Source organism: Clavelina lepadiformis, chromosome 7 (assembly GCF_947623445.1).
Source record: "Clavelina lepadiformis chromosome 7, kaClaLepa1.1, whole genome shotgun sequence".
In the NCBI taxonomy this organism is placed as follows: Eukaryota; Metazoa; Chordata; class Ascidiacea; order Aplousobranchia; family Clavelinidae; genus Clavelina; species Clavelina lepadiformis.
In genome coordinates, this window is record NC_135246.1 from 16,843,153 (window position 1) to 16,858,487 (window position 15,335).

Below are 15,335 nucleotides of genomic sequence, written 5' to 3' on the forward strand. Positions count from 1 at the left end.
AATTGTGCATTCAAAGCTATTTTTCATAGCTTCTAGTCAACCTAACTTAAATGTTATAACAGAGTAACATAAGTTTAACCTAAATTTATAATTTCATGAAAAGGAATGAATTTTAATTTGTAACCTAATATTTTGTGGGTTTGGTGGCCAAGCTGACCTATCATCTTATAGCACAATTCGATTATTGCTATCTTGCATATTTTAAACCCTTGGGCTTTGCCACTTTTCCTGCTCATTAATTTTTCGTAAGCATGTGTTTTACTGTGCTATAACTACAATGGTTAGCATTGTAACTTTCACTCCGCACAGTTAATGGTGAAAAATAAACAATACAATATAATACAATAAATCTACATCCTAATCCAAATTCTCCAATAAAAGCTAAAATAGCTAAAATCAACTTTTTGCATTGCCTTTTTCCTAACCTAACCGCCTATCTTTAACAACATTTATGTTATGCGCAACAACTTTATCAAACCAAAGTATCAAGCTTTTCCGGTATTTGATGGTAACTGCATGGTAGTTTAAGATCAGACTGTTAGGTTACTTTAAGTTTTGTTAACTGCTTTGCTTTGGTAACTTTACGATATTACTATTACTTCAGGCGAAGAATATTCAACCTTTTTAAACCGGAGAAAGCAAAACCAAAATGATGAGTTTTGGCAGGCTGGACCCAAAGTGAAAGATGTTGAATATAAAATTAAGAAGAATGATAAATCGTAGTATAATACAAACATTCTACCTGTGGACGTAAGAGTGCTTAAAAGACACCAGAAGTTTTGAAAATCGAAGTTAATTTTAATACATAGCCTACTGTGTCAATTGATTTACAATTATTACAGGACTGCCCCAAACATTACAGTTGAAGCTTCACCAAGAAGGTCACATGTAATCATGTTTGGTACATGCGTAGTCTACGTCTTTGCGAACTATCCTGATCTGTGTTTAGGTTAATCACTAACCAGTCTGAGTAATTACAAAAATATTTTTGTCACTCAGTCAACACTAATCGCTCAAACTTATGACCAGACACTAGCCTGGTCCAAACCGGTTTCGAGTCCTAGCAACCAAGAGTTTTTTGTCGCAATGGGCTAAATGCTTTTGCCGAAATTGAATGGAATAAAAAAGTATCACTTCCACCGCCAAGCAGTATTTCTTTCATGTTTACAAGTACTTTTCTAACAAAAGATGAAAGCTTTAATAGAATAATAAAAATGAAAGTAAGTAAAATAAATCTTTACGCTAGATTTTTCCTTGCAAGTATCTTCTATCTATCCTACAGTCCACACTACACCGTATAAAAACTCAAATTCCCTAAAGTGGGAATTTTCCCTTGACAGTGACAACACTGATATCAGTCTATTATAAAATAATAGTTTATAATTTTACAGTCTATAAAATATAAATGTATATTGCTTTATTATAGACCATAGACTGGTGGTTTAAAACTGCCGTTTAATATATCTTAGGCTAAAAGCACATATCACGCCCAAAGTGTCCAACGTGATTTTCAAATTTTCGGTAAAATTAGCCAAGCAATTTTGTCTCCATGTGTATTCACTGTTAATTAATTGTTTTGCTTCACTGTGTATTGTTTCGCTTGGCCCGAATTTTAGCCCTAAACCATTGTTGAACCTCCAGGTAGTATCAATCCCCTTATACTGTAACAATGTGCCAGGCGGGTGTCACTTTTTTGCCGGAAATTCTGCATTCATCTTTATTTGAGCAATATTGTTTACGCTTGTGATGAATCAAAAATCGATTAATCTTGGGAATATGTGGAATCAAGTATGAAAAGTTGTTAATTCACCATAAGTTGTGTTCGCAGCCTGCTGGGATTAAATTTGAAGTCAGGCTCCGTTAAGTTAGGACTTAAAATGAGAATGGGTAAGCAAAAATTATTTTAGCTATTTAGGGTTTAGTTAGTTAAAGTTAGATTTAGTTAAGAACGTAGTCTGAGGATAGATTTTGGTTAATTTGTTAGTGAGAAAATAGCTTCAATCGTTCGATTTTATTTGGTGAATAACCATCAAATGAAATATTAGAAATAGTGATTTTCAATTTTGCAACTTTTACTTAATTTAATTCCAGAATATTTCCAAAATTTTAATTTGAAAGATTCTTCTGCAAAAATGATACTTTTATGTTAGTGGATTATTGCTGACTAAATAGATCTACTAAATAAAGCAACTAATTAAAAAGGCTCAAATGCAGAATTAACTTTGGGATGATCTTCTCGTTTTTAGCTTGCATTATTATGACACATTTTCTTTTACAATTTTAAAATACCTGGTTAAATTTTACCTGGTTTTTGGTTAAATAAATTTTGAAGTAGTTATTTGAATAAATTAAATATTATAAAGGCTTATTCAACATCATAGCTTTCCCGCTACATGCTTATGCATTATGCAAATGACGTGTTGCCAAAAGCAGTCAACGTACCGAACATAAACTGAAAATTGAATTCTTTAAACAAACATGAATTATTAATCAGCTTGCTTCTATATAGAGACGTTTCACTGAGCAAAACTAAATATAATCTGGCTCACAAACGTTTTTAAACGCTAGGCTAATTGCAGATGTGATAATTATGACCAAGCTTGCCGATTTTGCCTCCGAATTATGTGGAAGCTACTACATCAACTATACGAAAGGTGCATTATTTTTAACATCAGTTTATGCAAGATTTTATCTAGATATGAACAAAAATAAATAATTCAGAAATATGAGCGGTGCACATTAGAAAGGGTGAGTTATCTTTAAAAACGGCTGTTTTCTATTTAGCTGGAAAACTAAAGCAGGTAGAATGTAGAATGGAAATAAAAAAAACTTAGTGCAAATAGTAACTCAAACTGCGAGTTGTCACTCAAGTATAAGTATAAAATAAGCCTATCCAATATCTTGAGTGGCGAATTACTGTACACTCACAATCACCTTACTTCTAGAGTCGTCAAGTTTGGTATAATTTTATGCCACAGTTTGAATGGGGAAGTGAAGCAAAAACATTACCAAGCAATGTTAGACGCTAAGTTTATTGCAAATATGACTGTCTTTGAAATGAAAATACTTAATCGCCTAAGAAATGATTTTCTTACTGGCAGCCTGTAGCTTATGTACAGAATATGTTTTGTATGAAAAACTATAAAAAGACTGGTGATTTTTGGTTTATTTTACAATCTAGATAGGAAGTATAACAGTGTGTGCCATTACTAACATACCAAAATTATACAAGAATAATGGCCAACTATTTAAACAAGAACGTAGAGCTTTCACCTTTTAAACCTTAGACATATGTCATCCTACCGGTAGCCCATAAAAACGTCACACCATCATTTTGTAATTAACTGTATAATTTCAGATTATTGCTTTCTTACCATGGTTAACTTAGGTATATGCAACATACGACGCTAAATTCAACCATTTGCGTAAAAAACAGAACTTCAAATTCAAATATAGAGACTTTAGTTCAAAAGTTTACAGCTAAAATGTTCCGTGACGCAGATTATTCCGAAATAGAAACAAGCATGCAGTTATATAACATACTAACATTTTGTTGACACAATTCTTCAATTGTTTCAGAACCTATATTTATACCTTTATATGCTATAGAATATAGATAGAGCTATCAGGAAGTAGTGACGCACAAGCTACACAAAAGTTAACTTCGTGTTCTTCATTGTAAAGTTATTTTTCAAAATTACAGTCATCGTGACTTAACCGGCCGTTCTGGTTGTCAGATTTGCACGCAAATAGGCCTATATGCTCATTTTCGAAAGTGACATTTCCTAACCTATCTCACGTTTTAGCTGTAATATAATGTTTTTATTATAACTGCTGTTTTATTTCTTTGCTTGTAGGCCTACAAGCTTAAAATGGACAAAAAATAATTTGCAAAATTTAAAGATTAAGTCTACAAACATTAAAGTTCAGTACAGCTGTTTACTTGTGCGCTCGATGCCGTTTCTACTGAAACATTGTGAAGATGGGAAATACAACTACTGAAACCCAACTGTTGACAACAAGTAGTAAATGGGAACATGAGAATATTATGCTCTACCAGGCCCGGTATTGGACTATTGTGCCTCTGACGCTTTCATTCTACCTGGTATTTGTTTTACTCGTGTACGAGTACAGATGCGGGAAAAAAGCAAGGAAATTTAACAGCAACCACCTTGTGTTATTCTCTGCTTTTACCACAGTTCCTCACAGCCTTAGTCAACTACTTGAACTATGGGACGGCAGTTTTTCTTGTCAAGCCTACCGTTGGACCAACGCTGTTGCCTTTGCATTTGGCACCGCATCCGTATACACAACGATATGGGCTAGACAAAGAAAGTTTTACTCTGATCGCTTGTTGGCAACCATTGTCTGCAAATTAGTCAGGGTCTTAAGCTTAGTCATAATAGTTAGTATTTATATTGCGATAGGTGTGTTAGTGTTTATGTTGGTTTATAATTATGAGTTCGTGAAATTGCCATACGGCTGCATTGTTAAGTTTGAAAAGGATGTATATAGCAGCTACGTATTGCCAACTGCCGTCTCAGCAATAGCTGTTAGTTTCCTTTTTCAGACAGCGTTGCTAACTCTCATAATATACCCACTATCCGCCAAGAAAAACACGGTCGATCGGATATTCTGCTGTTTTGTCAAACCGGACCAAGATATTTTCAAACTTTTTCTTAGGTTGGCTCTTAGCACCAGTATTTGCCTGCTCTCCTCCGTTATAGCATACACTATGCTCGGTCTATGGGCCGCTGGAACAGTTGATTTATATTGGTCGGGCTTTGCACTTATGGATCATATTTGTAATGTGGCGGCTACAGTGCTATCATTTGTCAACTGGAAACAACGATTTTTTCCCTTCTTCTGTAAAGCACCGGGATCTGGATCTAATTCGGCTGTGGAAAGTTTCTGAAACGCATTTTGTAACTTTCAATTTTATGAACATCGCTATTAAAATCAAAAATCAACCATTTATATTTGCACTTGATTATGGTATCTTGATTCTTCAAATCTGCAGTATACTGCATGAAGAATTGTTTTTGTTATGTCGTTAGTCGTTACCGCAATCTGTTACAAATGTGCAATATGGTGCTCATTCTATTACTTTGTTAGGGTTTTTGCTAAGATATCTGTTTTGTTTGTTTGTTCGTTCGTTTCTTCATTTCTAACATAATATTCAGTCCACCACTTATGAAAGCAACACTTATTTTTAGGAACAAAACTCAATGCAAATAATGTTTTGACGTTGCACATTATACGCGGGTGAAAACGTTTTATAACATCACAGTGTTAGGATATAAGTTTTTGCATCATTCGTGTAGAACTGTAGATTGTAGAAGGACAGACAAGAATATTGTCAAAGGGCTAAGTCTAAAATACTGACGTTAGCTTAAATAACACTGATCGATTGAATTTTTCAAATAAACAAAAACGTGAAATTCCATTCTCGTTTTAGCTTAACAGAACTTTTAACTGGTTAGTCATTATAAATCAGCAGTTGTTCCACTAATGTGAAAGAAGGAACACCTCTTCAACCATCGAGGTTCTATAGCAACAGAAAATATATAGCCTATTGGTTAGCGTAGTGGTTCTCAACCTTTCATGGTTCGTGGCCCCCTTGCAGAGACCCTCAAAATTCGTGACCCCCTGCTTGTCAATAAAAACTGTAAATTGCTGATTGCAAAACACTTTTCATTTCACTGCTGCGTGTACAGTAGCCTCCGCACCGCTAATTCTGCACAATAAGCACAAAAACGTGAGAAACATGTGTCCGCTTTACCTCGTCTTCTCTTACCACTACACTACAGCTAATTAGTGAGGCATGTGCTCGTGACTCCCGGAGAAAGCCCCAAAAAAGGTCCCCGGTTGAGAAACCCAGGTTTAGCGTATTAAGGCTAAGCAATTCCTTTAGAAAATGATGACTTACCTAGGCTATTACTCAATAGCTTTCATAAATGTATTGACTTTGATTACACGAAACGTTCAATTCAAATACCTATCCAAGCATCAGCGTCGTGCACATGGATTTTGCATTGTGAAGTCATAATGGTCATACACGACGTCATGAGCGGCAAGTTGAGGTTCTTTCGAGACCAATTATTGGCAATGGATACATATAATTCTTTCACTAAATATTTAATTAATACTATTGAAAATATCTTTGCGCCGTAAACTTACTGACAACCATTTTTGATTAAAAGTCGAATTTTTTTTGCAGGCTCAACCCACTTTAAGAAATTTATTTCCCTTTTCTTGTGTAAATATATATTTATCCTATGCTGCAGTCTTCTCCTTCATTAAATGGAAAAAAAATTGTCGTGCTCTCCTTTAATGATACAACAATACGCAAAAAGTGGACAACAGCAAACCAAAACAACAATTTGTGACGCTACGAACAACAACTCAAAAAACGTTTGCGTTATATATCAAAAGCAGACATTAAAGGATCTTCTGACGACACTGATATCATTTAGCATTTTAGCCTAACATATTGAAGTTGCCAAAATGTTTGCGTCTCAAAGTCAACGCGTGCTTAGTATTTCGAGCAGCTCGACCCTGTTAATCTCACCGTCTCCGTCGCTGTCAATCACCCGAATCATTTCTTCAAACTAGAGAAAACAAGAAGAAAAATTTTTTTTATTCAACTCCTCTTCATACAGCTTTTCCAGTAATACTGTTGCTTAAGAAAAGGTTTGATTTGACACAATTTAAATAATTGAGAACAAGTTTTACATTTTAAAATGCTATTGCTATTTTCTTACTGTATATTAAGATACAAAACCACAATATGTATATAGCCTACTTTGGTATATACAGCTTTTAACTGATTTCTATGTTATAACATTGGTATTTGTGGTTTTATTACGTTTGTGCAAAGAATATGTTCGACTTACAGAATCGTCTGGCGCTATTTCTTGAAGGTAATTGTTCCAGATATATCTTAATTCAGCGACATTAATACTTCCTTTGCCGTTGGGATCGAAAACGCGGAAAATATTTATCAAGTCTTCGTTTTCATTGTTTGCCTTGTCGAAGCTGAAATACAGCATGTAATTAAAAATGCAGTCCCTGTGTTCTGTTTATTTACTGTTATGTCCCGCGGCAGTGCGGTTAGATTTCTTTACTTGAAGATTTCTATTGAAATGATTTTAAAAAACAAAATCAAAAAATTTTTATAGCAAAAATACAGTTCTTATAAGTTATACATAAACATCACTCTCTAGATGCGGTTCGGCGAAACGTCAAAAACATATTTTTCTTTTGTGATACCACTGTTTTGCCGTAATTCAACAGACCGCAGTAAAATTTTGTTTTAAGTTTACAAAGTTAGTTAAATTATTGTAATCTCTCTGTTTATTTCAGTTTACAAGCGTCCAAAAAAATTCTGTAAATAATTAAAAGGAAGGAGAAACACCATGACATGGTTGGAAAAACGCGGGGGATTGTTCCAGAAATTTATGAAGCTTTTAAAAAGATTTCGTTCCCAGGACGCAACCTTTGATGTCGCGTTCTAAAACTTCTAACGCCATTTAAGCATTTTATTGGAGTACATCAAAGCAAACGCAGAAAACCATCAAAGACGTAATTGGAAAATTTAGTCCAGCAATGCTAAAGCTTAAGCGTCTGGTTGTAACGTTGCAAGGTTCAGTAAGATTTTATGCGGCTTTTACGAACACGTGTAGGCTGGACTCATCACACACATGTAGGCTATATTAGCAATATCTAAGCCTTTAATGCTCCCAACATGTATGTCTGTGAAAATTGATTTTAACCTGACACACTGCCACCTTTAATTCAACTTATTCAACAACTCAAGCGTTTAAAAATGGCCAAATCGAAACAACCGAAAAGTTCAAACATAAATTTCTTATACAATATTTGTTATACTTCTGGTTGTTAAGCAACTGCAATTTTGGCGTGGATTACATACAGGCAAAGTAAAACTGAAATAAAATCACAAAAAGTTAAGCAAATAAAAACTCAAATGTCAACATCATCACACACCAGCATATGTTAACCAAAGATATTATCTCATTATGTTGGGAATTATGATTCTGCTGTAAAACGATCTGGATCCTATTTAGCAAGGCCAGAAGAAAAAAGTTCCCTGCATAGATTTTATCTCCAACTAATAAACTAAAACTGACGTAAAAGAGATTGATAGAATAGATAGAATCTCAAAGATGACTTATTAGTTATTACTCACTATTCAACCGTGATGATGAATTCGTTGAAATCTATTTTTCCATTTTCATCTACGTCAACTTGATTGATCAGTTCCCGGAGTTCGGTGTCAGTTGGATTATGACCGAGCGTTCTTAACAACGCCCGAAGCTGCTTTGAACTGATTATCCCACTCTGATCCTTCAAATATAAGTCTGTTGTTATGCTTTCACCAAGACACTGCTGCATTTTCCTGCACGTTAAATATTGATGTTTTCATCTATGTTGAAAACCACCTGGAAGACTTGCAATCATCTTGTCATTATGGATTAGGCTACACTTGTACAGAAATGATTGCATTCCAAAAATGGAGTTAATTACAGAAATGCTGCCAAAAATGAAACGTTACTACTTTCAATTTAAGGAAAATTTTCAAAATTACTGTAAGTTTTGAACGAAAAATTGCATTATAACCACAGGCAATGTTACACATCAAAAATATGTATAACGGGTGGCAGACGTTAAACTATGTATCCTATTATGTTTTTGGTGTGTTTTGTTATTATGTTTTTTCAAGCAGACTTCATTCATTATTACATAAGAAGGCGTCTATAAGAAAAAAAGTGTATATAGGACTCTCTCCGGAAAACCCAAAGATTGTTAATCAGGGACTTTCCGGAGAGATTCCAATTCAATGTTATAAAATCTTTTGTATTTATTACACGCAAGATCGGTTGTTTATTGTGCTGGTTTTAAATGCGGCTTGTAGGTCTGAAAAACTAATGTAATCATGAAAAACAACTTGTAGACGTATAATACATAAAATTTGATCACTGTATTGAAAACTTTGTAGTAAACTCCAATTCCGTTGTTTTCTTAACTGAAAACGGCTATTTCGGCCTTTGTTCAACGAATTTCGATTTAAAACAAGTTCATGTTTTGATTTGCTGGCCTATATTGCACCCATCCATTAAGTGAGTATAAGAAGCACATTATTACGTCACATCGCCTACATTTTGTACGGTGGGCAGCATAAATGTATACTGCAGTTTAAGGTTAAAGCAGCCGTAAAGCTTGAACGGTACACTTATACTTCTTTCTATAAAAGATTAAGCACGTTTTACATAAGAAGCAAATTATTTCCGGATAAGTTACGCATAACCGCAGCAAACTACAAACCAACTGACCAGTGACCAGAACATATGACATATGGTAGCATTGGTCGACCCAATTAGTGCTGAACATACTAATCAGTAGGTGACGTGTATAGCTGACAACTCAAATACCGTATGAGCTTTCTTTAATTAAAATAAGAAGGATTACCAATAACTGGGCAGTTGGAATTAAAATATATTAGTGTGGAACTGCTGAAAACGTAAAATTAGCTATATCGATTGTTGAATTGTATAGCGGTTATAGATCATATTTTTGTCATCATTGTTTTTCGAACTTTTCCAATCGCGACAAAGACAGTTTGACGATAAAATTATAGCTAGGTGTTTATTAGCAGTGTGCAAAAGTCACAAACGGATAATATTTTGCAATCACGGGCTTCATCTCATAAACATAAACAAGCATGACTAAGTAGACCAACCTTGTCAAACTTGGCAAATGCCTCTTTATATTGCGTGATGCGGTCGTCACCCATCTCACAGGTTATATCTTTCACGATCCTCTGCGGAAAAAATATTACAATTTGAAGCGTTCAGCGAAAAATTGTGTCCCACAAAAAAACACAAGTCAACTTTCAAACAGCATTGTAACCAAAAATGTTTTCCTACAAATGCTAAATGACGCAAAAAAGAACGATTCTGTATCCAATACTTATTTCTGTTAGTTGAGCCCTGGTTAACATGAGATTCAACATTAGTAATAAGTTAATAACAGACCTGTACTCGTTGTTGATCGGAAGGCCCAACTGTCATTAAACGTTCGGTGAGGTTTTTCTGTTTTTCCTTCGAAGACATGTTGTTCTTCGGGATAACACTACCCGTTGCCGTGGCAACAACAGTTGAGGAAAGAGCTGCAACAAATATCAGACTTTTTCAGAGCACAGAAATCAAACCATAACAGTAGTAAAGTAAATCCATCACTTATTTTTGACTAGAACGCAAAGAATAGCAGTTCAGTAGAAATTTTAAAATAAAGTTGAAAGAGAAGTAGCGCTGAATACCAACCTCCGACTAATGGAGAACGCGCAGAAAGAGTTCGAGTTGAGTTTGTTCGAGTTGAATTTTCCGGGGAGCCAAGTTCTATTGTTGAATCGCGACTCTCCCTGCTTACCGAATCGTCGATGGAAGGGTGCTGCTTTTCATATTTCTTGCGCCTACTTTTGCTCGAGTTTTGTACGGTCGGTTCGTCTTGACTGCACCCAGCATCCTTGGAAAGTGTTCCGTTCTTAGGGCGGGTGCTTTGATTTTGGGAAACTGTGCTTACGGAAGATGCGTTGGGGAAATATTTTTCTAAATAAGGTCGGTGTCTAGTCAACTGTTTGGTGTCCGGATGGTTGCGGTTTTCAGCAACTGACGTCACGTCCTTGTCGTTGTGTACAAAAAGGGCGGGAAGTCTGGATTTGCTAGAATGAAGTTCGTCGGGCGACCTCGAGTAAACGATGACCGGTTCATCATCATTGATGTTTTCACTTGGCTTGGAGGAACCTTTTGCTTGGTTTTTCCTCTGCTTTTCACTCTGCAATGCCGCATGCGGACGCGAGCTATTATGGCGCAGCGCCTGCAAAAATGCACAATATTGAATGTGCTGTGGGAAGTAATGAAATTGCCAAACCAGTGCTAAAAAAGTTACCTTGAAACAAAAAAGTGCTGCCAACAAATACACTGGAGAAAAAATATTTCGATAGTATTTAGTGATTAAGCATAACTGCTGAAAAAGTGGACCATTGGAATATTTGCTAATTATTACGAAAGTTACCTTGATAGTGACGTCACGATATTACGAATATCTTTGGTGGCTAGCGTTTGATTCAAGACAATATGCTGTATGTATACAGTAGTAGTGAGTGGAAGGCTATTTATTACCCAGTTTAGATGGAATACGACCTCGGAGGTATGCGATTAAAACAGTAGTATGCGAATCTCATTTTCAGCAAAGAAATCTTAAATGTGACAACACTGCATAGTGAGGCATTAGCGTTTTTACGGCAATTACCAGTGTCTTGCTACTACAGTGTGGATTACAGCATTGCTGCGCAAATGTTGCAGGATAGGGGACAGGGACAACAACCAACACTGAACTCAGTGAGCTATACTGCAGCTTTACATCTACCGGTACTAGAATTTATACAACAACCTATGTAGGAAGCTACAGTAGGTTAGAACTAATTATTAAAATTAACATGTAAGATATTCTTGTTTTCTGCCGAAGTAACCTATAACCTAAATACCTATAATTATGAAGTATATTATATACCGCACCTATTATTTTTTGTCGCCTACACGAGATGTCCTATTCCAAATACCGGCGTCAATCACATGGATTTTGTATTGTGTCATAATTGCTACCACGAATTTCAAAATCAACGGCAAACATACGTTTTTTTAGGACACATTTTTAGCAAGCATTGCTTAATCACTAAACAGTTATGAAAAATTTTTTGTTCAGTATAGGCCTACTTGCTCGAGATCAACTTGATACACGTGCCTCTTACGTTGACACAGTATATAAACAACACACAGAAAACCGTCAATAATTCATTGATAAGCGACCCGAGTTGTATGTATACAAGCGACATTCGTTGGAAAAATTTGATAAACAAATCCAAATGAGTAGAAGCAACAGCTTGACAATTTCGTTAAAAAGGTGACCTTTACGTTTTTTTCGCTACGTATAAACAGCGATTTGACATAAAAAAGATTGATTTTTGCTATACTGTCATGTTAACGCAAATTTACTTACTGCAGTTGACGTATTTATAGTTACTTTTTCATGGCAACAAACAATTAACCACAAAAATTTAAAAACATTTCGGTCCTGTGATTTATTTTAAATTTTTTTGTAAGAGACGCGTTCACCATTTTGCCGCAGGCTTGTGTTGGTCCGTTTTGTATAAAGTTAAAATTACACAGGAAGATATTCAAACCGTTCACGAACTTGGCTTATGACTGTTATGAGTGATGACCGGAGGCGTACAACTAAATCTTCATATAGCAAACAGGTCGAAGTCTGTCAGTTTGTCATAATTGTCAAATAAATAATAATTTCTAGTTTTCTCAACTATACAGTTTTTTGAAGCGGCTCTTAACACGCTAGAACATGTTAAAACAAGACTACTCGTAAGGGTATATGGTATGGCTGACAATAAATTTACAACTTGGTATTTGAAGCAAGCATTAAGGTTCAATACACGCATCGAATTATAATAATATTTCAAAGTTAATTACAGCGGTTGTGGCGCAAGCTTTCGGTTTATCTTGCTTTAATCCTAACGTAAAAAGTAAGACGAAAACGATACGTTCTAGTCTAGCCGCTTAATTATGATAATATTTCTAACCTCAACGTTCAAGATTAAGTTAAAACATCTAAAATCCTTCGCAATTGATTATTGTTTTTGACTGTTGTCGTACCTGTTGGCTTTTTTTCATGTTCGGCTGCGGCTGGTGATTCGACGAATTGTTGGAGTCGAATTGTGCTCTTTCTTGATTATCTGTTGCGTCACTCTTCGCTTGTTCCTTTTGCTTGCAAGTTTGCTTTTTCTTGCTGCTACTGACACCACGATAATTCGCAGCCTAGCCAAAATTGGAAAAATTTATAATTTCTGCAGTCAGAAAACGTCGTCAAAACGTTTATCGACGTCTAATCTATAAAATTACCTTAACTCAAACATTTATAACATGGCTGCAAGCGCAGCCCACAAGAATAATATTGCGGCTATAAACTGAAAATTGCAGTACATTCATTCAGTAACCAGAAACATGAAGAAGATTGCTTATGTGATAACCTTTGCCACCAGCTTTGCAAAATGACATGAAAACCTGAGAGTTGGCTTTACCTTGCGTTTAAAATGATTTAAATAATCCTCGAAAGTTTGCAGTTAACACAAACTTTGAATACGCCAAATATACCCTTAGGGTAGGAACGGCCGCCTTCCCATGGCAAAAGACTATAATTCAGGTCCGATATCTTAGTGATTTGTTATGGCCTATGTGCATGTTTGATGAAGCAGTCACGTGTATTTTGATTGTGGACCCCCTGGCTGAATTGATAAATAATACAAAATGAAAGGACATTATTGACTGCAAACAGAGCAAAGTTTAGGCTTTATAAAAGTCACAGATAATATGTAAACTGGCCTTTAATTTAGTTTGCTTCGCATGCAAAACAATAATTTTAATGCTACTTTTACACTCTGAAAAATTATTTCGCTTGTTTGAAGTTTTCTGTTGCGATTTGCAAGTATCAGCTTAAAACGAAAAACATAAGTTGCCTGGAATTTAAAAGTAGCTTTTTGTATTTGTATGGGAAAGCTGTTTGTTTGTAATTTTATAGTAAATTTTTTGTTTATGTTAAGATGTTATCTGGGTGTCCTAATAAACAAATAGCTTTTATACTCAAACTCATTGTAAAATGTATGAGCTTTAAATGCCCTACCAAATGTAAAGTTTATTTTAAGTTGCATGACGCTAAACATAGGCCTACACTTAAATTCCTTAAAATCTATTAAAATGCGATTAAAAAATTGTATTGTTTGTTTAGAAAAGCACAAACATTGTCCAAAAAACTTTAGTTGCTTCTAATTACTCACCATAAAACGTTCACTTTCTCTGCTGTTAATTCCGACAGAATTTGATATGTCTTCCTGTGCATTCTGATATAAAAGCGGTCTTTTCATGATTTCATTTTCACCCAAACTTGATTCTTCGTACAAAGGTTTTGTCCCCTCCTGGTACTGGGATGCCTGCACGGAAATTGCAATTTTAGTTTTAACTCCAACAGCAGTTTCCTTGTCAGTAATGGGTCATCTGCAGGTTCACGGTGACATTTTTTCGAAGTAATGCAAATTGGCAATTGCAAATGTGTAGTTAAACAACTCATTTCAATTATACAGATGGAGCCAGATTGAAACAGCTTACAGTAGGCCTTAAGCAAAACATTTAAACTAGAAATTTTTGAAAAAATGAAAGATACCTTAATTGAGGAAAAGGCAAAGTCAGTTTTTTCAACGATCGGTTGTTTTTCACTTAGAAATATAATGCAGCCTATCTCTATTACAATCAATGCTATATCTGTGACGCAATCATATTTCAATAATTTAACTTAAGCCCCAGCTGACTAAAATATTAAGCCGACTAGATAACTCAAACAGTTTCTGCAATGAAAGTAATTCGACCAAACCTCCAGCTAGTTGTTGTGTCATGCTGAAATTATATTAATAATTCAAAGACAATTTCAAACTTACCTCGTGATTAAGGAAAAGGTATTGATCATTGTGCCCACGACTAACTCGAATAGGTGGGGAATCATTGTTGGCGGAAGTTATGGCACTCCATCCGTTTTCAGCCGAAGTTAATCTTTCCTTCTCGCTATAACTTTCATCCGTCTTTGGAGATCTCTGTGCGGAGCTTTCATCCGCCTCTTGCACATCCGTCACGATTCCTTCATCCGTGGATGGAGAAGTGAAATAGAATCCTGATCGTTTTCCTGCTTCCGGTTCCCGAGATGGAACTTGAAGTCTACTGCTTCCATTCTTCTTAGGCGATGTAGCAGGGCCTCGGTCGCTGGATGAGTTGTTTAGAGACAGTGAGCCCTTTCTGGACTCGAAAGATGATAAATGAAGATCTTCTCCGTTGTCGTTTGTGAGCAAACTATCCTTTTCGGACGGACGATTTGAGGATGCGTTTTTCCAGGCTTTTCGCTTAATAGAAGCTGATGATTCGGCATTTACTTTCTTGCTCTCGCCGCTGTTTGCTCGAGGCATCGTATCAACATCGACAAATACTGATCTCGCAAGAGAGAATATGCCCCGGGTGTTAGGCCGAAGATATAGAATGAATTGTCACCGTTCGCGTCTTTCCTTCGCGCTTTATTTGCTCGCTTTTTTCTTTACGTAGTAATTAGTAGTTTTTCTTTTTTCATCGCGGTTGTCTCGTTAAATTTTTTAATCCTGCTTTTTTTGAATTGCCACGTCGGTCGTACATCAACAATAATCGGGATCG

The 15,335-nt window shown here is 35.6% G+C and overlaps 1 protein-coding gene across 2 annotated transcripts; it reads right to left on the reverse strand.

Moving 5' to 3' along the window:
- Positions 1 to 1,347: 1,347 nt before the first annotated feature.
- On the reverse strand, positions 1,348 to 15,187 carry LOC143465756 (uncharacterized). Of its 2 annotated transcripts, XM_076964222.1 has the most exons (10): positions 14,579 to 15,187; positions 13,925 to 14,077; positions 12,747 to 12,908; positions 10,344 to 10,896; positions 10,056 to 10,189; positions 9,761 to 9,841; positions 8,210 to 8,367; positions 6,897 to 7,038; positions 6,480 to 6,611; positions 1,348 to 1,357 (listed from the first exon to the last, which is right to left on the reverse strand). In XM_076964222.1, the coding sequence occupies exons 1-9, from the start codon at positions 15,095 to 15,097 to the stop codon at positions 6,525 to 6,527; spliced, it is 1,989 nt and encodes a 662-aa protein (XP_076820337.1). In that variant the 5' UTR covers positions 15,098 to 15,187; the 3' UTR covers positions 1,348 to 1,357; positions 6,480 to 6,524. The 2 variants fall into 2 exon arrangements, with proteins under 2 accessions (XP_076820337.1, XP_076820336.1); XM_076964221.1 differs by lacking the exon at positions 1,348 to 1,357 and having other exon boundaries at positions 6,316 to 6,611.
- Between the last annotated feature and the right edge of the window lie 148 nt (positions 15,188 to 15,335).